This window comes from Tetrao urogallus, assembly GCF_951394365.1.
Source record: "Tetrao urogallus genome assembly, chromosome: 1".
Taxonomy (NCBI): Eukaryota; Metazoa; Chordata; class Aves; order Galliformes; family Phasianidae; genus Tetrao; species Tetrao urogallus.
The window spans coordinates 57,015,156-57,039,418 of record NC_136813.1 but is presented as its reverse complement, the minus strand read 5'-3'; the positions used below and the strand labels follow the sequence as shown (position 1 = coordinate 57,039,418).

The 24,263-nt window shown below is 46.6% G+C and overlaps 1 protein-coding gene across 1 annotated transcript; it reads right to left on the bottom strand.

Annotated features, from left to right (window-relative positions):
- Nucleotides 1-9,507: 9,507 nt before the first annotated feature.
- IRS2 (insulin receptor substrate 2) lies at nt 9,508-14,277 on the bottom strand (the record flags this gene model as incomplete). Its single annotated transcript, XM_079547680.1, has 2 exons — nt 9,508-9,533; nt 10,836-14,277. 2 exons carry the CDS (start codon nt 14,275-14,277, stop codon nt 9,508-9,510), a joined length of 3,468 nt encoding a protein of 1,155 aa, XP_079403806.1.
- Between the last annotated feature and the right edge of the window lie 9,986 nt (nt 14,278-24,263).

The window sequence follows — 24,263 nt, the reverse complement described above, 5'->3', positions numbered from 1 at the left end:
AAGATACCTAAGGACACAATGTGTACACTTCGTTCCACTTGGGATGTGGAGTCCAAATTTTTGTCCTACACACGAAACCTCTAAAGAGCTCAGTGTTTCTCTTTTAACTTCAGCAAGTAGAGAACTGCTGAAGGCATGGCATTTCTCTGTTTAAGTGCACTCAGACCCATAACTCCCATCTGCTGGGGGTCTAAGTCCTAGGAACACACCTTAAAATCACACCTACACTTCAATTAAGGAAACAGCAAGCTGCAATATAGTTATGTAGAAATTGTGAGTAAAAAAAAAAAAAAAAAAAAAAAAAATCAATGCAAGTATGTCCTTTGGCAAATTAAAAATAAGCAAAACACAAGCCTGAATGAATAAAAAAAGTCATTCAAATATCTCTATAAGTGGTTTTAAGATTGTATGGCTGAAGTTTTACTATCCTGTAAAGCTACAAGAGATAATTTATGAGTACAAAGAAGAAAAGTACTTGCTGAGGAGTGTGAAAAGTATAAAGTGTTGCATTCCTTTCTCTTACTACGGTGACAGAGCATCCACATAGCCAGGAAGGCAAGTCAAATCTTGCCAGGTTCTTGACAGATGCAGACATGGGGGATAACTTCTCTTGCAAAACACTCTCTCAGTTGACTTTTCATAACCATTGCGTCAAAGAGCAGCATGGTACCTAAATGTCTTATATACCTCATTCTGAGCACAGATCAGCTCCTTCTGCCATAAAGCACAATAGTTAAGCTGTGCTCATTCAAGCTCCATGTCTAAGGCTATTGTTTACGCTTCCTATCACAGCCAAGAATATAGAGACACAGAAACACAAGGGTTTGGAGGGACCTCTGGAGATGATTTAGCCCAATCCCATGCTAAACTAGGTTCTCTAGAGCAAGTGACACAGGAAAGTGTCCAGGTGGGATCTGAGTATCTCCAGAGGAGGAAACTCCACAGCCCCTCCGGGCACCCTGCTCCAGTGCTTTGTCACTCTTCAAGGGAAGATGATCTCTCTCGTGTTCAGGTGGAACTTCCTGTGTTTCTGTTTGTGCTCACTGCCACTGGATCTGTTGCTGAGCACCACCAAAAACAGCCTGGCTCTACCTATTTGCCACCTGCTCTTTAGATATTTAAAAGCATTGGTAAGACCCCCCCACTCCACAGCCTTCTCTTCTCCATGCTGAAAAGCCCCAGGTCTCTCAGCCTTTCTTTATAAGGGAGATATTCCAGTTCCCTCACCATGATCCCTGTAGCCCTGATAATAAAACAGTAAAAAACAACAGATACACTATTCTAATGTTATCAGCTCTTACATTTCATTAAGTTTCCTGTCACTTGAATATTTGCACTAATGGGGAAAAAAAAAATAAAGAGTCTAGAAATCATTTACAGTGCTGAAATACACTGGTGCATTTATATCTGGAAATCATCCTATTGGCTAACATTCAAGAACTGATTACTACCAAATTATTTATTTAGAACCCATACAATCTACTATTTATTTAGATTACACCAGTTACTGTTGAAGGTTTATCTTCTCAAACAAACATCTTGTCTTTTACAGATTAAAACAGAGAAGTATGACAAATTATATTTTTGTAGAACTCCAAAAGAAAGCAGTAGCAGCCTAGCACTTATTTGTGCAAGCAAGAATCTCTCTCTGATGTTTGTGAGGGGAACTGATGGAATATTGGGTTTATAAGGTCATTAGTACTCCCATTTTATGTTTACAGCCAACTCCCTGAAGCGTTATGTGCTCCACAATCATACATTTATCCCTTATGCCTCTTTGCATACTCATTTCCTGTAACTATTGTTAAAGTCATGAACACGAATTCCGTGACCACTATGGAGCCAATTATGTACCCCTGCACTGCTTACCAGTTTGATTCCAATTCTAAATATAAATGCTCATAGTTTTATTAGATCAAGACTAATTAGTTGTAAATAATGCTCATAATAAAGTAATTTTTGCAGTTCACAAACAATTTGAATACTTATCATCATCACAAGTTTTTATCAAGAGCTCTTGATTACTACAACAGAAGCATAACTTTTCTTCTTATTATGTAGAAGAGACAATATTATTACAGTTAATGCTTCATTGATTTTTGGCAGAAACAATTGCTCAGGAATTAAATCTTCATTGTAAAAGATGCAAGTCCAGCCTCTTATAAATATTTCCAAATGATATTATGACACAATTGAGAGAAACTGCCATACAGATGAATTTCACCTCCAACAAATCTCAGACCCCCCTTGCAAAGAAATCCTTTTCTGGTATGACCTAAAGGGGCTTGTGTCAATTCTACTCCTGCTTCTTATAAATAATGCTAAAATGTAGCACTAGAAGTTGTTAGGAATAACTTTGTATAGTGTCAGTTACTCCATTTCCCAAGGCTAACTAAGCCAGCTTCGCTGCTACTTTCTCGTCCTCAGTAACTCTCCCTGTCCTGCCCGGTAGTCACCGCCCATGTGAAAGCCAAGCCTAACTTTCCCACAGAAGGTGTTCACAGGAATGTTTCATTCAATCAAGACTGTAACTTGCAGGGAGGAAAAGACCATATCCGAAAGAAAAATCTTCCAATTCCTCATTCCGGACGTTAGCCTGACAGCGTTTGCCAATTTAAAGGGTTAAACTGGACATAAAGAACCCTCTTTAACATCATTTTTAAATAATAAGCTGCCAGGGAAGACACAAGACAATGGGTAAATCTAAAGTTGCTTAGATCTAATTTCACTGACAGGATTTTCCCACTGCTACTGGAAAGATTTAGTGATTCGTCTTTGACTTCAGAGAAGCCGAGTCCTCACCTCAAGTCTTGCTTACAGCATTATTCTTCATCTACTTGAAACTGCCTGTGAAATTGAGCCAAACTGAATAGTGAGTTTCATACCTTGCACTCATCACCAGAGCACGTTTCAAACACATTTTTTAAAGCATCACTTCAAAAAGCTTAGAAGACTTTCCACTGCGTTCTGTTGTTTCTAATAAACTTCTGCTGTTGGTGGTAGTGGCAAGTTCCCCGACTTGGCATTGCACTCAAGCCCCAGTGCCTCCATTTCTGACCCCTTCAAACAAAAACAAGCTGCTCAACAATGTCTAATCCGTGCGTCATGTAATCCCGCTTAATACTCTACAAACTCTGGGTAATATTTGGGTAGTTTTTAAATTTAGCAAAGAACATCCTGGCCTACTTCAAAGACACCCTCGCCTTGGGTAGCGTCCGCGAGGAACGTCACCCATGTGCGTTTCAAATCAGAACGGCAACCTAACGTAAACACACAAGTGAAGGAAAGACAAATTAAGAGATCCCGGCCTAGTGACATAATAACAACATTTAACACTAGCAGGCAGACGACAGAAAAATGAATGCATTATGCAACCGCGGCACACACCATTCATAAACAGCTAAAGGCAGCCTCCGAGCAGCGCAGGGCTGAGCCCCTCACCAGCACCCCACAGCCCTGATGGCTAAATCACACACGTGCTCCTACCATCTGCACTGAGCTGTGGAATAGGAAATCGGGTGTCACTCCGGCAGAGAAACAGAAAATCCCTTCTTTGAGGCACCCTTTGCTTTCTACAATGTAATTATCTCAGAAGCGTCTCACACCACGAAAGCTTCTGAAGAAGGCTAAATTAAATGCACCAATAATTCTTGCGTATACACCCAAACGTCCTTCCTAAGATCTTTCAGAGCCTGGCTGAAGGACAAATGTGCTCCTGTTTTGTTGAGGCTGTCAGGCAGACAGTCTCCCATCATTAGCCTTTTGTCAACAGCGATGCTGGGGTAGATTACGAGCGCAGAGCCTGCCGTGGCAGGTGCATGGCCCTGGGGCTGCCATCTGCCAGGAAGGAAGTGTTCTCCTCTAGGATGCTGAAGAGATTGACAAAATGTAAACAAAACACTGAATCACTACTAATCTATGGAATCAGGCTACTACGATCCTCTTCCGCAACGTAGATGTTACGATCAGAGGGGCTTAGTCTGGCGGTTCAGTTTTTCAGTCAGCAAACCAGTGACAGAAATAGTTGAGATAAAGGCACTCTAGAGCTGTTTTTTTTTATTTTTTATTTTTAAATATATTTTGAGAATAGTCAAGATAAGCAAATCCAGGTTTGACAGAAAACAAACTCAGTGCCAAAAAGATGCATTACTTCTCAACTTGCAGCTTCTAGTGCGTTTCTTTACAATACGTATTGCCCTCCACTGTGTGTATGCAAAAAAAAAATGCTTTTTGTTGTTATTTTCCTACACCTCTGCATAACTCAGGACTGTCACTGCTGATAAATAATTGATTATTTGAAAAGAAAAACAGATAATCTGTAAATAGTGAAAAAGTGGGCAGATAACAGAACTCAAAATATTGTCTCTCTCTCTTTTTTTTTTTTTTTTTTTTTTGTTTGTTTGTTTGTTTTTTAAATAGACTTCCAATTGAATCCCTCACATTTAGAGCAAATATTTATGCTGAACAATGCTAGTTTTGCTTTGACTGGTGTTGGAGGTCTGTGCTTCACTGCAGCTGCCAGACAGTAGCACCCCTCCAAGGCACACCACTTACCAGAGGAGTCCCAGCAACAACACCTGTTCCTCAGGAGAGCTGCCCATAGCGCCTAATAGAGATGATGCTCCTCTGTTGTCCTTTAGTAAGGCTCAGGTGTTACTGTCTGACTTAGCGCTCTAACACTGAAGTGCCTTGTTTTAAGTTACCTTCTGTGAAGGTGCAAATAACCTTTATGGGGCTTTTTCTGGTTTTTGTCTAAGTTTTCAGTCCAGCTAACAATGCCTAAGCCTCAAGTATAAATACAACCCTGAAACTATGAGATTCATCCAATGTAAAGGAGTGTGGAAACAACAAATGTGATCTAAACCAGTAACCCAGGTTTCTTCTACAGCTCACAGAGGTGCAGCCAAGTGGAGGGAAAATTCATGCTGCTTTCTAGTAGGTGTCTACATAAGGTTTGGAGGAGCACTCCTCTGGAGGAGCTCTGTTTACTTCAGCTGATTCTAGAGGACCAGGAGATACACACGGTCAGGCTCCAGAGAAAAACACCAGGGAGAAAACAAAAAAAAAAAGTTGTCCTTTGGACAGGCTCCAGGAGGAAAAGCTGTCTTTTCAGCAATTGGCAGCAAGGAACTATTCAGCTGAACTTGGCTCTTCAGGACTGCCACTCTTGACCCCCTTCATGTACACACACCAACTTTAAAAACAACTGTGCTCCAGACAACGCACACACAAGCAAAATGCATCTGAACTCTGAGGTCAGTTCACTATCTCTAAAAATGAATGGATGCTACTGATTTCCACATGCATACAGCTCACTTTTAAGCAAACACTCAAAGAAATAACAAAAAGAACTGTGAAACCCTCAACATTGCACACCCTTATGGATCAAATAAGCCACTATACTTGTATTTTACTTTTATTAAACACATTTTGCTAACAATGTTAAAACTCCACAAACTGCTACAGTATACCACAACTAATACATAACACACGTAGACATAAAGAAAACAAGCAGACAACCACTTTAACAGCATACTACACCCTCAACAAATAACAATAATAATGATAAAAAAAAAAACAAAACAAGCTATGGCTACTTATGTTTATTACTTTGAAAATAAACATATTAACTGTGCTTTCTAAGTGCTTTACTGCAAATCTGATACAAAGAGAAAAATGCCTGAATGTGTCTATGTTGCCATTGAACTGACAAATAGGGAGGAAAGTTACATTACATACACTAATGATAGCATCATTTTTGTGTAGATGCTTGAACTTTGAAACCACTTCAGCATTCCAGTATAATTACTGCTATTTAAAAATGCCAGTAAATCAAGTGTAAAAATCCCATGCTATTCCCTCCTTATTAGAGAAAAAAAACAACCAATACACAACAGCAACAAACAAACCAAAGACCGCCATATAAAACAAGTCCTAATGCTCTTTCTGTTCAAACACTCCTTTATGCATTTTGGTTACAAGGGAACGTTAGTTTCTGTAGCTATCTTGAAAGAAATCAAGTAATCAGAAGCAATCACCAACCTAAGCATTTCCTCTGCCTTGAGCAATGACTGTACCGGTGCATTTTAGAACAAACTCACCATTCAACTCTGTCTATAACAATTTATCTTAAATGACTCAAAGCAACCATGACATTCCTAACAAGAACAGTATAGCTAAATGTAATTTAGAGTATAAAGCAGAATAGAAGTCTAACACGTTACAAGTTTAAATATTCTATCTGCTTGTAAAAAGCTGCCATCCACATAATCAACAGAATTTAAAATATCAAAGGCTTCATTTAATCTCAGATAGCTTCAGTTTACATTCGGTTCCACAAATGGCGCTGCTGGGTTCAGGCTTTGCCATTTTGGTGTGGTTACCTGTAAAATGCATTCTGAGAGACAAAAAGTGCTTTCATAGAGGCAGTAAAAGACAACCTCAAATGTTTAATTCTAAGCAGTAAAATCCAACTATGCGAGTTGTTAAAAGTAGTTCAGCTCTTTCACGTGTTAATTATGATGTTCTTAAGGAACTTATCAGCAAGGGAAAATACTATGCTTACAACTAATTTACTCAAAGATGATTTTAAAGGATGTACGGGTTGCTAACACAACACACAGTTCTTTCAATCCTTTTAAGAAGTCATTTTAAAAAAAATGAATACAAGTTTTGGAAATGAGACAATTAAACATTCTCACGCTGCTCTCAGAATCAAAACTTTATGGCAGTTGGCATACTAGAATGGAAAAAAAATTAATAATTCATTGTGCAAAGATATCTGAAGAAAAAAAAGGAAACAAGGGTTATGTTTGAAATAATCTGAAATGCCATTAGAAAGACACAGGGAGAGAGTTCTTGAGATAGGCTTTTTATTTGGTTTAGATGCAATCACAAAACCCTCACAAAAGTAAGAACTAATTAACAAGGGGGAGGTTCATTATTATCAAAAATCACCTTATTACGATCTTCAGTAGATGCATTACAGATGATTACTTTAAATTAAGACAACAAAACTAACACAGGAAGTAAACAATCCTCAGTTGTTGTTGGTGGTGGTGCTTTTTTTGTTTTGTTTTTTTGCACCATTATACATAATATCTGTTCAGTTTTAAAAAATTAGTCCAAATACTATAAGCATTTAGAAGTTACAGAGCATTTTGTTAAGAGAAGACAAAAATGAATTATAACACACCCAAGTCCAGTGTTTTCAATTAAGCAGAACTCCCAATTACACAGTCACTAACCTTAATGGGAATTTTACTTCAAATTCCAGGATTACACACAAAAGGTAAAATCTTTACCCCACTGAAACTGAGACAAAACTCCCACTTTACTTCAACAGAGTTAAGATTCAGCATTAAAAAGTTACCTCATTTTTGAGTGTTACCTGCTATAAATACACTGGAATAAATAATTGACACTATATGAGAAAAAGACTGCAAATGTCTCTATAAACAATAAAACCATACACAGGGCATACATTTCTTTAAGCGAAAAAGCAGTCAGAATGTCAGAACGAAAGGCTAGCTAATTATCCACATCCAACAAGAGCTTTAACTGACCATTAAAACCATTATTTTATTTACAAATTGGAAGAAAGCAAGCATTTCTCAGATTCTTAAGTATGCGCACACTTTCGGAGTACAGTAAAACTAAATGCACTGATGATTTCAAGCAACCTTTTGATTTCTCTGTTGTCACAGCCATTGTGGTGGCACAAGCTCGCGCTTGTCTTGAGAGGACAACATGGAAAGAGATCCCAGAAACACAGCGTTACTACAGCAGAGGTCAGGTACTGGCAGCAGAAAAAAGCTATGTGTGAAAATCAACCACCTTCAAATAACACAGACAATTTCCTGCAAAGCATTTATCCACGTGAAAATACATTGATTGCTACAGAGCTTAAGAAGAATTCAAATTGATTTTTTCCATGTATTTTACACTAATTTACTATTAAAGTAATTATAAAAAGCTTGTTTGTATATCCTGTATCTGACTTGTTCGCTTGCTCCAATTATTAACCGCACATGGATCCTCCACTGTCTTAAGAACTCCATAGAAAAATCCCTCTTCTGTTTGAAAAGGCAAAGCCTACCACTCAGATACACAAAAACAAAACTTGAAAATAGTGCAAACAGCTCAGTAAACAATGCTGATTACATGTGATGTAAGAGATCTCTCATGCAAACCATTATTTTACTAAAATAGATTCTCTCAAATCTACCTGAATTACTGCTGTGTTAAAATAACAGTTTACTCTTGCTTTTGCTCAAATATAGTCTCCTTTAAATTGTCTCTATATTTCTCTGCAGAATATGGAAGTCTTAGCAATCTCCCAAGCCACAGCTTTCAGAATTCAAATACACAACACTAAGTAATCATTTTAACAGTGGCAGAAGCAGCTCTGTAAACAAACTCCAGTGTTAAAACCTAATGAAAACCAAAAGAGAAACCTGGAAATTTGCACAAGTGGATCCCATATACACCAGGAAGAAACTTGTCAGGGTATTTCTACAAACCCCTGCTACAGCTTTTCCTGCTCTCCTGCCACAAACACAGCTCACATGAAGCCCTGGGTTTGACATACAACCCAGAGCACTCTGACTGATGCTTGTGCAGCTTTTTTCTTACCGCCCTCACTTCATATTGGCTACAGCAATCCCAGAGTAGAGCAACTGCGCAGCAGGCAGACACATTTTCCAGGGAAACAGGAGGGTGGAAGGAGAGCTTTGCCTCCTACGTGGAGATTAAACCTCAGCGAGTTTACCCAGAGCACTTCTGGATGAGGTCTACGTTTATGAGCTTAAAGGAAATAGGGAAAATAAATACACATACAGATTAAATATTAAAGTCTGTCTATAACCACGCTTTGATAAATATACAATAGAATTAAATCCTCTCCTCAGTACGTTATGTACCAAATTGACGTGGCCATGTTTCTGGCATTACCCCTTTGTTTACTTTGCAGGAAGACAGTAGTCAGTCCCCAGCTCGGCTGCCCCACTCCCACTCCCAACCCGGCTGATGGGAGCTCTGCCATACACGCCAGGTTTTCTCTGTCACTGCCTCCCACAGCCCTCCCCCTGTTTTCCCCCTCTGCCTTGGGGTCAGCAGTTTGGAGACTGTTGTGGAAATAGTTGTTTCCCAACAACAGTTTGGTTTGCACTTAGGGCCATAGGTGGTCTAGAAAACCCGTTATTTCTGTGAAAATCAGTTTGCAAAGAAACACACACAATAGCTTGTGTGTCCTAGGCTGTGAATTCAAAGCTGGCCTTGTATAGGGCAACGCAACCCATACGCGCAGCATCTGCACCGCTTCAGGTCACGACATACGAATCCCGAAAATGACCCCAGCAAAAACAAAAGCAACCGCCAAATAACACTCTGCCCTCAGCCCTTCAAGTCATTCAGAATAAGCGTGCATCCTTTAAAACTTTGCCATCTCATTCAACAATCCTCTCGCGTTAATTAGGTTCAACGCTTGCTCTGCCAGCGCTGGAGCTCTCATCTTTTCCATCTTCCTGTACTTCCTATCAAAAGAGAAAATATTTTCTTCTTCAAAATCAACTGGCTAGGAAGAAAACAGAAGGAAAAACATTGCAAGCGTGGCTCTTAGAGACTGTCACTTTTCGCACATAATTGATGACCTCTGTCAGCAGCACGGATGCAGAAGCAACACGTATTTACCTCCAAGCAACCGCTTCTGCGCACTATGTCGTTTCACCCAGCCAACCCATAAACATCTATTACAGCTCTATATGCATACAGGTTTAAAGTACCGTGTCTTGAATAAATGCAACAGCAAAGAGAATCCCTACGGTGCCTCATCATTAACTTTTAATCCTTGACAGATTGGCTGTTCTGGGCCCTCCCCAGCCAGCATTCACTTGTGTATGAATTCCCGCTTGTTAGGAAGAGGCGGGTTGCTATTTGGGGGGGGGGGGGGGGGGGGAAAGGAGGGGGGGAGGAGAGCAGGGAGGGAAGGGTGTCCTTTGTTCTTCCCTTTTTAAGAAAAAAAAGAGCAGGAAAACCAGCACCTCAACAAAGGAACAGCTACAGAATTAAAATATGCATTCTCCCTCGGCCCTCATTTCACATTTTGTTGGCTTGCTTTTGTCATTGAACACAGAACGTTGGTGCCCCGATACCCTCCCATCACTCCCGGAGGCGAGACCAGCCGCCATGGGGCGCGCTCCAAGCAAGATGCACAATGCCACATGGGGCAGCCTGGGTGCACAGCAACTGCTGGACATACGGGGAGAATTTTTTGGTTTTGTTTTTAATTTAACATTCACCATGATTCAGTGTTAAACTTTGCAAGAGATAAGAGATATCAAAATTTAGATATTCAAAATAACCCTTCTAATTTTGTTATGATTGACCTTCTTAGCCTGAGTGCCAGGGATTTTTCTGTAATCTCCTGTCCTCACCCCAACTCGATCATTTTACATTGTTAAATAATATTTAGAAGCTGTATTAACATGAATTATTTTGGCCACGTTTTCCAAACACTTTCTGAAATCTTACATGAGAAAACTCTGCAGTATAACCCAACCATGGCAACAACGTAAACATCAGCTTCTTTGGGGTATCCCGAAGTAAACACTCATAGCAGCCCAGAAGAATTTAAACACAAAGGAATATCCCCAAAGTAAACTTTTCCCTCATACAAAGAGGCAGCAAGCTCCTTCAAGACTGGTGATTACAGCATGCATTTAGGAAAGGAGACTTTAAAGAAAGAGCGATGAGAGAGCGCTCTCTGCCACAAAACCCAGTCCCACTGTGAGGAATAAACCCACTCCAGCCAAGCACCATTTGGTGTAGCTACTCACCTTTCACAGCGCTTGCTTCTTTCAGGTTGTGAGACAGAAAGTCTATGCTGGCGTAGGCGCTCATCTCCACTCCATTGACACCTCCGTTCAGGACATGCCTGGCTTTCGACCTGGCTTTGTCACAGCCTGCCAGGCTGCCGTCTACCAAGTCGACGGCGATGTAGTTGAGGCCGTTCTGGAAGCCAGCCGAGGTCTCGCGGCACATGGGGCTGCTGCCCTGCTCCTCCTCCAGGCCTTCGCTTTTCCTGAGGGACACGTTCTCCACCGAGGCTGAGTTGTGCCTTTTGGGGTTGTGTGCAAAAGAGGGGGACACGGGGGTCACAGTGGTGGTGGAGGAGAAAGTTTCCGAGCTGTGCCTCCTGCGCCCCTGGGGGTCAGCCCGGATGACCTTGGCCCCACGGTTGGGGTCTGGGGGTGGGCTGGAAAGAATGAAGGCCTCCACCCCAGAGAGGGTGAGCCTCTTCACCCCGGCCGTGGGGCTGGTGACCCGGGCACTTTCTGGCTTCTGAACGATGGGTTGGGGTGGGGTAGTGGCCATGCCGAAGGTCATCTCAGTGTAATCTCCGCTGTCGGATGGGCTGGACAGACAGGCCACCCCCCCAGCCGCCTTCATGTAGCGCCCATCAGGCTGGCTGGTGCTGGAGGAAGAGCCAGGCGAGAGTGCTTCCAAAGAGCCCACCGAGACCGTGCCTGACTGGGAGGGTGATTGTGAGCTGAAGTCGATGTTCATGTAGTCAGAGAGAGGGGAGCGCCTCTGCCCCGTGCCCGAGCCCAGGGAAGAGGCTGGGCTGTCGGTGGGCAGCGAGGGAGGAGAATAGACAGCGGCATCCCCAAAGTCAATGTTGATGTATTCCCCGGGGCTCTTGGGCTCGGGAGGCAAGGGGTGCTCGTTCATGCTGGGCAGCATCGTCCGCAAGGTCTCCAGAGACAGGCGGCTGGGCCGGATGGCCCTCTGGCACCGCTGGCTGAGGAAGCCCTCGGTCCGGCTGTGCCGCAGGGGCGAAGGCACCGTGTGGCTGGAGGGGGCAAAGGTGCCGGCTGGGGACGGAGCCACTCCGCACATTGCCTCCTCGGGGATCATCCTGCCCGGAGAGTTCATGAACACGTACTGGTCGCTGTCCTTAGCCAGGCCTTGGCTCTTGTAGGAGCGGGGCAGGGAGCTGTAAGAGTAGCAGCCGGGTTTGAGGGGCTCGCCAGCCCCGTGCCCCGCGGGGACGAAGAAGAAGTCCGGGGGGGTGAGGGAGGGAGCCTGGGACCCCTGATGGGGGTCCCGAGGGGACATATTGATGTAGTCGCCGTTGCTCAGCCTCCCATCTGAACTCTCCATGGACAGCTTGGAGCCGCACCACATCCTCATGTAGCCGCTGTCGTCGGGGGAACTTTCCCCTGGCGAGCTGGTCTTGTAGCTGCTCCCGTTGCCGGGGGAGCCGCCTCCCACCCCCGCTCGGGGCTGCAGAATCTGCTTGGGGGCCGATACGCTGGTGGGGCTCATGGGCATGTAGTCATCGCCACCCCGCCCCCCCCGACCAAGGGCCGCGGCCACGCCGGGGGTCATAGGCATGTAGCCATCATCATCTCCGCCCCCGCCTCCGCCTCCCCCCCCTGCCGGCGGCCCCAGGTTGGTACTGCTGCTGCCGGAGCTGCGGTGAGAGCCGATCTCGATGTCCCCGTAGTCCTCGGGGTAGGGGGTGTAGGTGACTTTGGGGGAAGCCCCGGCCGGGCAGGAGGGAAAGAGGCGGCCGGCGCTGCCGGCGAAGGTGGCCCGCATTAGCGTGTACTCGTCCAGGGAGGCGGAGGAGACCTGCGGCGGGGCGGGCCGTTGCCGGCACGGGGTGGTCAGCGAGTAGGTCCGCTTGCGGTGGCCCCGGTCAACCTCGGGGCAAGGCCGGTAGCAGAGACGGCCGCTCGGGGGCCGCTCCATCGCCATGTAGCCATACAGGTCGGTGCCGCCGCCGGAGTCCCGCACCGGGGGGGTCTCGGCCACCGATTCCGGCGTGTTGCTGCGGTTGCTGGCGGTGGAGGAGGAGGAGAAGGGCCGCGGGTCGCCGCCCGGGCTGGAGCCGTACTCGTCGAAGGACATGAAGCCCGCGTCGCTGGGCGAGCCGGACACCGAGGCGCTGCCGCTGGACGGGCGCTGCGGGTGATGCGGGTGGGCCGGCTCGGAGCCCAGGCCGCTGCTGGAGGAGAGACTGACGGGGCTAGTGGCGGAGGGGGGCGAGTGGGAGGCGGGCATGGACATGGAACGGCTGCTTTGCAGCCCGCCCCCGGCTAGCACCGGCAGCAGCTTCCCCGCCGGCCGCCCTCCGCCGCCGCTCAGCGTGTGCGAGCGGCTGAGTGGGGTCCGCACGGGGCCGGGGCTCATGGGGCTGCCGGCAGCCGAGCCCACCCGGCAGCCGTCGCCCTCGCTGGCCGTCCGCACCCGGCACGGCGCGGCCCTGCTGCCGGCGGCCAGGCTGTCGGTGCGGGAGCGGCGGAGCAGGCCGGTCTGGCTGGGCGGCAGGTTGACCAGGTGGTGGTGCCGGCGGCCCGGCACGGTGATGGGGTGCGTGGCCGAGGGGCCGCCGCCTCCGGCCGCCCCCCCGGAGGAAGAGGAGGACGACGACTGGCTCTTGCTGCGGGGCCGGAACTCGGACAGCTCCTTTAGAGCCTTCATAGCCTCCAGGATGGTCTCGTGGATGTTCTGAGCCACCACCGAGTCGTCCGCCTGCATCCACAGCTCGCCGGGCCCGGTGGCGGCCGAACGGCCCACCTCAATGAAGAAGAAGCTGTCCGAGTGGCCGCAGCGGCGGATGTTCATCAGCTGCAGCGTGACCGAGGGCAGCTCGCAGTTGAGGCGCACGAAGCCGATAGTGCGGGCCGAGAGGCAGAGGCGGTGCACGCCGGTGAGGTTCTTGCTCTGCCCCAAGCCCTTGGGCTTCAGTGTCACCTGCCAGACCTCCCGGTAGGCGGCGGCGGCCGGCGTCACCAGCCCGTAGTCGGACTCCTCGCCGGCGGCCAGCGCGGCGAAGGGCGAAGGCAGGGGGCGGTGCGGGGAGCCGGCGGCCGCCTTGCCCTCGCTCAGCAGGTCGGTGAGGGCGCGGTACCAGCCCTCCTGCTCCTGCTCGTTCTCGGCCGCCACGGCGAAGTACTCGTCCTTGGTGTAGAGGGCGATGAGGTACTTGTGCTTGGCGTCCGCCCGCTTGTTGATGTTGAGGCACGAGTCCAGCGCGATCACCCGCTTGGGCGCCCCGGACTTGTTCCTCCATTTCTTCTCGCTCTCGTAGTACTCCAGCCGGGCGCCCCCCGCCTCCTCCCCGCCGCCGCCCGGGCCGCGCAGCACGAAGAAGCGCTTGTGGCCGTGCTTCTGCTTGCGCAGGTAGCCGCACTTCCTCACGCCGCGGTTGTTGTTGTTGTTGTTCAGGTTGGGGCCGGGCGGCAGCCCCAGCGCGGCGGGGCTCGCCATCCCCCGGCCGTGCGTTGCCGACGCCGAGCGGGGCTGGGGTTGAGCGGCTCCGCCGCGGGGAGAGCGCGGCCGCCCGGGCTCCTCAGCCGCGCCGGGGCCGGCTCTAAGCAGCGGGCGCTGCCGGCGGCCGCCCGGCGTCCTGCCCGCCTCGGCTCCCGGCGGCGGCGCCCGGCCGGTGCTGCTGCTGCCGCGGCGGCTGGTGCCTGTGCCGGCGGGAGCGTGGCAGTGAGTAACGCATCGCGCACCGAGTGCCCCAACTAAAGAGCAAAACAACACGTGACCGCCGAGTTACCGAGGCGCTCGCACACCGAGACGGGGCGGGACAACGCCGCCGCCGCTCTCGCCCCGCATTGGCCGCCACGCCGCTCGAAGGACGGCTCTATCCACCAATCAGGCGACGGGGCGGGCCCTGAGGCGCGAGGCGGCAAGCTACCATTGGCCTTCCGGCGCCTCGCCTACCCCCGCCCACGGCCCCCGGCTTCCCTCAGGCGCTGCCCCGCCCCGCCCCGCCTCCCCGGAGCGTGCCTGCGGCGCGAGAACAAACGCGCCCGGCGAGCTCGCGCGCGAGGCGGCCGTTGGGGCCGTTGGCGGGGCGGCAGCGGGATGTAGGGCGCGCGGGGCGCCGCTGCCGATGGGGGTGGCTGCGGCGAGCGGTTGCTGAGGCTGCGTTGTAGGCTGAGCCTCTCCCGGCGCAGCCCTCTGCCACCACCGGGTTCCCCCCCGCAGCGGAGCTTCCGGGCGTGTGCGCGCGGTCCCCCCTCACACGCGCGCTGACGTGCGTCAGCCCTCCCCACGCACGCACGCAGCGCCCACGCTCGCAGTCCCTCCACCTGGCGGGTGCGCATCCCACCCCCGCCGCTATCTGCGTGCGGCGGGGAGAGATGCACAAAGCAGTTCTTCCGTTGAGGCGGAGGTCACGCGTGCCGCCTCCCCTCCCCATCCCCCCTCCACACACCTCACCCCGCGCGGCCCCCTGGGGGCCTCTCGTTGATGCGCCGGGATCAATGGGCTCCTTTCTCCTCCCGAAGGAGGAACGGCGGGAGGGGGCCCCGAGGGGGGCAGACCCGAGGGGTCTGATGCACATGTCCGGGGGGAGGAGGAACGTGGGGGTTACGGCCGTCGCGAAGAGAGAAAAAGACGAAAATAAAGGACAAAAAAATGAGGAAAGTGCTGCTAGGAAGGTGCTCCTCGCTCTCCCTCCCGCCCGCTGCCCGGGTCATCGTAACCCGGTTAGAAATCAACAGCAGAACGGGGAGGGCTGGGGAAGACCACTGCGACCGCAGCACCGGCAGGCTGAGGGAAAGCAGGAGAAGGACCTCTGCCTTCGTCATATGGGAAGCGCTGGCATTTACGTATGAGGTGGTAGTCACCTGCTTCTATTGGCGGTGTTTTTTTTGTGTGTGTGTGTTTGTGTGTTTTTTTGGTTGTTTTTTAAGAAAGGGAACGGGAGAGAAGAGCAACCTCCTCGTAACGAGGAGTGCCGTGGGGGCAGCTCCCCAGTGCCGGCAGTGCCTGCCCATCTGCTGCCCTCGCTGGACTCCGCGTTGGGAAAATGGGAGGAATAGGGAATGGTAAATGCGGATGATACGTTCTGATTGCGTAACAGATCTCAAGATCCGCATGAAAAATCAGGAATTGTCGCTTTTCTACCTAGAGCTGCACTAAGTCTACTTGAAGACTTAAGGGGAGCGAAGTTAGGTGAGCAACTGCTGCCCCTCCGAGCAGTCCAGGCACACACACTGACAGGAGTCATCTGTCTGGAAACCCCTAGCAAATTTGGAAAGATTTTCCCAAGAGTTTATGAAATATGCTCGGTGACCTTGAGCACACATTCCTGGATCTGACATATTTGAGAAGATGAATATTCATTCGCCTCAATGATATTTTCATACATGTTACTCATTGCTATACGGTCAATAAACATTTTGATATAGTGATTCGCAGCAGAACTAAGCACGCAATTTGTACGACAGGCATTAAGACAGACTCGAATTCAAGATTGATTTCTATATTGACATTGGTATAAAGAGTATCTGTAGCATTTAATTTTTAGCAGTGGCTGAAGAGTAACAAGCCAGTATTTTTCCTTCTTTTTTTTTTTTCTTTTTTCTTTTTTTTCTTCTTTTTTTTTTAACATATAACTTTGGTACAGAGCACAGCATTTGATACCGAGGTTTGCATAAACTTCAGGTAAAAAACAAAAAGAAAAACACACCTATTGTTTCACAACCAGCTCCCTAGAATGAGTGCCCCTAGTTTACATAGTTAATCTACATCCCAACTATACACCTTCCGGAAACATTTCCCAGTCCTTTCAGTTTAATTATGGCATCTTTAATTAAAATAAATGGACTAATGCCACTACTCCATCCCACTTCTCTGCTGCAGTTCACTGTTTCTACAAGCTGGCATGTCTTATGCTTCCACTATTGCAATGCATCGTGTTAGCAGCCCAGCTTTGATTTCTGTGGGCTTTCAGCGAGGCAGGCTGTGAGTCGGAATGGCCAAAGATTAGCACTTGTTCTCCCGTGCCACCAAGTTGTGCAGAACACAGGGGTGGACAAATAGGGACAGTAGTATCTTCAAGTAATTGCAGTAGATTTGCCAGAGGATATTTGCTCAAATCATCTCCAAGGGATAATTCCATCGTGATGAAAGAAAAAAAAAAAAGATCTTGTTTTACCTCTCCCATTCCTTTTTGCCTGTCATATCTTCCTGCCCCATCTCTATTTCACCACATTTATCTTGTAGCTTGAGGTCTCTGCTGGGGATGCTTTGCCAGTATATGAAGTACACCAACAAAATAGTGCTCAGATTCATATCTTTGAACTGCTAAACTTTGCTTTTGCCAGCATACCGTGTTCCAGCCATCTCCTTTTTCATCCAAGAAAAATAAGCTGTGCTGGGTAATGGTTGAACATCAGAACAGACTATCCATGGTAGGGGCCTTTGCCTACAGTTACATCAGCCATCAAGTGGTGCCTCCTTTCACCCTAAGCTGGCAGAAACATGGCAAGGGAAGAGCAGCCTTTGCTCATGGAAGGGGTGAAGTTCAGTTTAGATACAGCAAACAGAGTTTTGCCAGCACAGAGCCTTACTGATTTCATGCTGCCACTCTTCAAGTATTTGGAGGTCCTACATGCCAAAAGAATGCATGTGATCCTTTCGTATATTTACAAATGTGCTTAGACTCATGTTACTGAACTATATGGATGGATAACAAACAGTGATCAGCAACACCGTGGTCTGCAAGCCATGAACCTCCCAAATGAGTTTTGCTTGGGAAGACTGCCAGAATGTTCAGCATTACCTGCACCTGGTCAGATAAAAGTATTACCTCTGGGGACATGCAACTGTTTTCAGATGCATGTGGAAGCTTGATTCTACAAGCCCAGCACAAGCAGGTTCCATCTTTAATTTTTTCTCACGCTAGGGGGATTGGAGATCCAGGTGCTATGAGTATGTTGCTATGTTTAGGTATTGCCCCCAAATCACAGGCAGGTTACCCAAAGCTATCGGAGAGGCCGAGTGCATGAGTTGGCTGGATTTCAGAATTTGTCACGTGCTTCAGAAATACAGTTTTGTTTGTTCTTAGCCTAAATCTAATTTTGAAACACGTTTCAATCTGAGAATAAGGAGTAAGAATTGAAAGGGATGTGCCTAATGTTTGGCTTGGCCGTTGCCTTCTACCTGCTGCCAGGATCACAGAGCTGATGGTAGTCAAGCCATGGGAAAAGCACAGAGAAAGATTATGTGCGTCAGCAACACTTTCTTGTACTATCAGGAGTACACTTATCTGTTCCAACAAAATAGAGTGATTTATATTTTGATGTCCTTGAACTTCCACATAAACAGGTGAAGTCAGTTTATTCCCTTGTACATTTGTTTGCATACTTGCGATACAGTGTCATTCTGGTTATACATTTCATAACCTTACTGTATGAGGACATGAACTCTCAGCAGTGTCTTCCTCCCTAACCTTTCTCAGCTCCTTTGAGCGCTAATGGGCCGTGACAGCTCCTGCCCATGCGGGGTCCATGGTGCTGGGGGGGAGGGAGGGGAGGAGCAGCTATCCCTCTGATAGCTTTAGGGAGCTGCTTGTTGATGCTGCTTCTTGGCTGGTGTCAGCTGCAGGTGTGTGTTATGCCTCTGTAACAGGAGCAGCTCAGAGGGGTATAATCTTCTTATTCCACAAACTGCCACAAGCACAAGTGATGTTTGCTCAGACGTTCTAACATGGGATGGGGAAATGCACAGGGAAATCTGCCACACACCCAGTTTCCAGTTCATTATTTTCTGTAAACGCAGAGTTGGGTATTTTCCTATCCGTCTCACAATTTATGCCCCCGGTAGGGAGTTCAGACCACCACACTCCGGACCCTCTGGGAGAGAGCATTGGGGACAGCGGCAGGGGGAGCCCACGCAGCCTGCGCACGGAGGCGATTCTCCGCGGGACGGTTACACCAAGACACGCTGCCGCGGGAGCACAGGCAGCGGGCAGCGCGTCCCGGGGGCAGCACGGGCCTCGAGTTCGGCCCCGCCGTCCGGCAACGCGCATGCGGAAAGAAGGGGTGAGGCGCGCTCCCGCGCCCGGTACGCGATCGCGCTTCCCTAAGCGGGCTCCCCACGGTGGCGCTCCGGTGCTGCCCCCTTCCGGCCGTGGTTGGAGCCCGTGCTGCTGTTGCACGAGGGAGAGCGTAAACAAATACGTAGCGCTCCTTGGAAACAACGTCTTTTCAAATTTTCTTTTTGAAGAGATTTTGTAACGTCCTGCTCTGAGCTGCAGGGATAGCCAAGATCTGGGGTCTTTCAGGGCCTTCCTGTTCAAAAAGAGGCTAATGTTAGAATTCAGTATTTCTTTGATGCAGTGTTTACAGAATATTCGTTGAGGCCTTTTTGCCCAAGCACAACATGACTCCAACAGAAGTCGGGTTTTGTTTTCTTTTTCTTTTTTTTTCTTTCTCTTTTCATTATTTTTTTCTGGTCTGCTTTTTCAGGCTATTCCTTCCCAAGAGGCTCCTGTGTGAAAGCCCACTGCTTGCCCCCTTCCCCAGCAGGTCCCTCCAGCATCCATCTGTTTGCCTCTTACTGCCTTTGGAGGCTGTTCTACAGCCAAACAATCCCCAGCATTCAGCGCTCCCCTCTACCCTACTGCTCCATTGACTGTCTCTCTTTGTTTCAGATCTGCCTTAGGTAGTAATTCTTTCTTTTTCCTCTTTTTTTTTTCTTCCTCTTTTTTTTTTTTTTAAAATTATTTTGTTGGTTTTATTTTTGTGTTTGTTTGTTTGTTTGAACTTCAGAAGGGAACCCAACATCCTCAGTTATTTATCTTGACTCTGGGATAATTCAAAGAGCAGGGGTTATGCAGTCCTGGGGCAGATTGTCGAGGGATTTTTATAGAGGCCCCATCACTGGAGCATTTGAAGCTAGGCAAATATTTACCAGGAGTGACACAAGTACAGTCATCCTGACTCAGGGCAGTGTGATACCTGCGTGATCTCATGTTTACTTCCAGTCCTGTTTTATTGGATTTCTATGATATATACACCTTATAAATAGCCTTGGGATTGTTACTGATGAAAGGGAAAAAACAACCTTCTCTCTTTTTTGTGTGTCTCTATTTGTTCTACCTACCTATTTGATAGAGCAAAACAAGGAATGTAAAACTATGAATTATTGTAATTATTAATTGTCCATTTATCTTACTGTTTGGAATAAGCCATCGGTGCAATTCTTACTCATGCAAAACATTCACTCAATCTGTGTACATACAAGCATCAGAAATATGGGCACTACAGAGGAAAACCTTGGCACTTTTTTTAGTGTGCTCCTTCAGTGGAAGTTTTATGTGAATAATATGAGGAAGGCTTGCCCTCAGAATGGACTGATTACTTTCAGAGAGAATTATCATCTATCTGCATTATTTAGACAGCGTCTGGGAAACTTGCTGGAGCCTCGGGCTCCCATTGTGTTAGACATTGTGTAGATGAGTAATTAATAGTGGGCCTCCTTCTGTTTTGCTTAATGTATATATTGTATGTATACAGTGAGTTGAGGAAGGTTGCTGATGTGGGGAGTCAAATGAGAAAGTCAGTTCTGCAGCCCCATACACAGTCTGACTGTCAGAGAGGCTTCAGCCTGGCAGTGGCCTCATAGGTGAATATTGCAGGTATGTTCAGGGTTTAAAGAAGAACCCCAAAATACCAACTTCATACATTTTGGCGTGTTTGGCCATATGGAGAAGGCAGGAAAGGCAGTACTTAGGCCGAAGGAAGAGGTAGAATGTCTTTTTCAATGTATTGTTCCATATTTTTTTCAGTGCAGTTTAGATGCAGCTATTCATTTCAGAATGATAAAGCATACAGACAAAAGAAACAGAGAACTAGTGACACTTGGTGTTTATCCAGTTTCCTGCATCAATACTAGAAGCTGAATAAAACCTTCCCACAGTCAGTGAGCTTGGTGGTGCAGCTACCACACTCACTGGTATGGACTGGGTGGTGGGGCAGAAGAAGCAGAGGGCGTATTGCCAGGATTGCTCTTAACAAGCACCACCATGTTTATGTATCTAAATAGTAACAACTTGCCAGGATAATTATGATCAAGTAATTTCCACAAAAAGATAAAGAGGAAAAAAAAGAAATAGGAAAAAAGGATGCCATACATGGTGTGCTGAGTGCTCATGGACACAACAAAATGGTCAGTTAATGATAATTAAATATTCATGTGAACATTACGTTTTCATTACTGATGTGGGAGACCACAAAATCAAATAGAAGTGAAGAGCGTGCTTTCAGTTAAACTGCTGATTTTGCAAATAAATGTTAGATAGCTTTAATAACACTAGAGCGTGAGGTAATCAAGGCAAATGGAGATGTTTTTAATTTCATCTCTTCTATTTAATCATACAACAAGAGATATTTTTATGCACTCCATAGAATCATAGAACCATAGAATTGTGCAGGTTGGAAAAGACTTTAAAGATCATGGAGTCCAACCACAAGCTATCCATCCTACCGTAACTCTAACAACCCTCCGCTAAATCAAGTCCCTGAGCACCACATCCAAACGGTTTTTAAACACATCCAGGGATGGTGACTCCACCACCTCCCTGGGGAGCCAATTCCACTGCTTAACAACCCTTTCTGTAAAGAAGTTTCTCCTGATATCCACCCTAAGCTTATCTGGTGCAACTTGAGGCCATTTCCAATCGTCCTGTCACTTGTCATCAGTGAGAAGAGACCAACCCCACTTGCTTCTGTTTTTTCTTGCCTTGTTCCCCATTTTGTTATTTTCTCTCAGGTGTCTCACTGATGCATGGAGAAGATTTGTTTTCTCCCAAAGCCCACAGGGAATAGGAAATGCCCTTTGGAATACACTGTAGTCCATTCAGATCATCTCATAAGGAGAAGTAGGCTGCTTATTGGAAGTTCAGGACACATCTAATCTCAAAAAATCACTTCCTGTGGCATGAAGGGAACTGTAGCCATTTTTGGCTAAGGAGTTGTTGACTTGTAAAACCTTTTGAGGTTACGAAAGTAGATTGTTAAAAGGTGAATGACTTCAAACACAGATGTTGCAGAAACTGCAGCTGCAATGGATGTGGATCAGGTAGCAAAGGCTCAGTGCTAGCAAATCAAAGGAAACTCTTCCTGCAGCTGGAGCACTGCAAAGACCTGACAGAACCTTTGGAAGTGCAGCCCCCTATGTATCTTTTCTTACACCTTCTAGTGGGTGGTAAAAGCCTTTAATTTCTGGTACAAAGTGTTCTAGGGTTGTTTGCTAACAAAAACTGCTTTTGTCCCAGCTGATTCAAATCTGACGAAAGATCCTTGGACGGCTCTGCGGCTCAGCCTTTCTTTTGTCTTTCCCAGCCAGTGTATCTGCCCCACAGTCTCTGCAACACTTCCCTGGGATGGTGTCCCCCTTTGTAACAATATGACCTTTTTTTTCTTTGCTTAGAAATAAGTAAGAAAAATAAATGTGCAAAACATGTAACTGTATATCGCAGTGGTATAAATTACACAGAGGTTACTGTGAACGTTACTGGTTGTGCAAAGATCAGATAGTTTTAAAGTCAGTGAATCGCTGTCAGGTTGTTAATTGAACATTTGCTGAAAAATGCCTATGGGTAAGTGATCTAGACATTGCTGCAGGATAATGGAATTTAAAAACAAGATTTGTCTGCCACTGTTCTGCCTGGGATGTATCTAAAGAAATACCAGGGAGCTGAAAGGCACACTCCTTAAAACATTCACACTCAAACGTCCTTACATTATTAATCCTTTAGAGTGATAATAATGAAATAACCCAGTTTAATATCTTGATGATTTTATTAACTTTTTAACTTTCAGCTGGGTAAAAGGGCTTTCTTGATTTTCACACTTCTGAAGTTTGTCTATAGTTAATTTTGATTTGCTCTTTCCATGTGCCAGTTCAACTTCGTAACCATTCTGCACACATATATCAAATTAACTTATTTCTTTAAACAAATTTATTGTCTCCAGCCTGACTTCAATAATTTAAAAAATATTACAAAACATTCACTGTGAATTGTTTCTGTAACACTCATGAATATGTAACAGTTGGTTCAGGGGATGTTCAGGCTGCATAGTAGGAGCAATTTCTTCTTAGAAGGAGTGGTGATGCAGTGGCACAGGCTGCCCAGGGAGGTGGTGCAGTCACCGTCCCTGGAGGTGTGCAAGACCGTGTGGATGTGGCACTGAGAGATGTCGTCAGCATGATGGGGATAGACTGGTGGTTGGTCTAGATGATCTGAGAGGTCTTTTCAAACTTTTATGATTCTATGATTCTCCTCTTTTTGAAAACAAGCCCACTGAACTGACAGTATTTTCTCTCAAGTTGATTAGTTTCAAAAAATTAATATCTGCTCCTCAACACAAATAAGCTCAGGAGAATACACTTTTTAGTGCTGTATAAGCCAGTGGTATTTGACACAAGTGCTGCAGCTGTACTCTGTCTTTCCAGAAGTGATGTTAGAGCTCTATCTACTTTCTGTAAAGGAACTCTAGAGAACTAATATCCCAAATATTTTCAATGGCTAAGATGAATATATGTGTTCATTTCCTTGCCTGTCTGGATAAAATATGGCCACTTTAGAATTTATCAGAAACAAAATTAAAAACTTCAGGTAATGTTTTGACATTATAGGGACAAATTTTAATAATTTCACTGAGAATCTGAAAACTGGAAGACATCTGTACTTTAAGGTTGCTCATTGCTCTTGGAGTGCTGTGCGTCAGCTGTAGGACAGATGTTTAGCCAGCAAGGGAAGTCAGAGGGGAGCCAAATGAAGACATCTGATTTTTTTCCTCTCCTCCCTCACAGTCTGTACGTTGTTGATGGTAGAGAGAGAAGGAAGACACCAGCTGTTGGATCTTTCTTTTTTTTTTTTTTTTTAAGAAAGAGCAGAATTGCAGACTGTTTAGAAGAGGGATTAAAAACAGAAGCCCAAAGTATCCTTAGTACAGTGGTGAAGATGTTGAGGGGCAGGGATGGTATTCCTGCTACTGCTCATTGGCACTTTAATCAGAGATACTCTGTCCTTTTTTATCCATTTTCATCAGTATGGATCTTCATATTCCATACAGATATCAGTGGTTATTAGCTAAGGTGATTTTATACTCCTGCTGTCTCCCATCACTGGCATCAGTCCACATTTGCCTCCCACTTCCCATTAACCATGAGATTTGTACACTTGCTCGCACTTGACACTTCTCCCCATTTGGCCTACACCTCACATATACTTGCTGCAGGCTCCTCTGCTCCATGAGCTGATGTACTAAATGCAGCTGATTGAAAAAAAAACTTTACTGATCAGATGGAGATAGGATCACTTGTCACAGAGGAAAGGCTGCAGAATCTTAATGCAGTGACTGACCAGATACCTTGCACTCACAGGTATATGGGGTATGCCCCTATTGCAGGGCAGCATGAAGATCATTGCCTCATAACATGAGCTCATG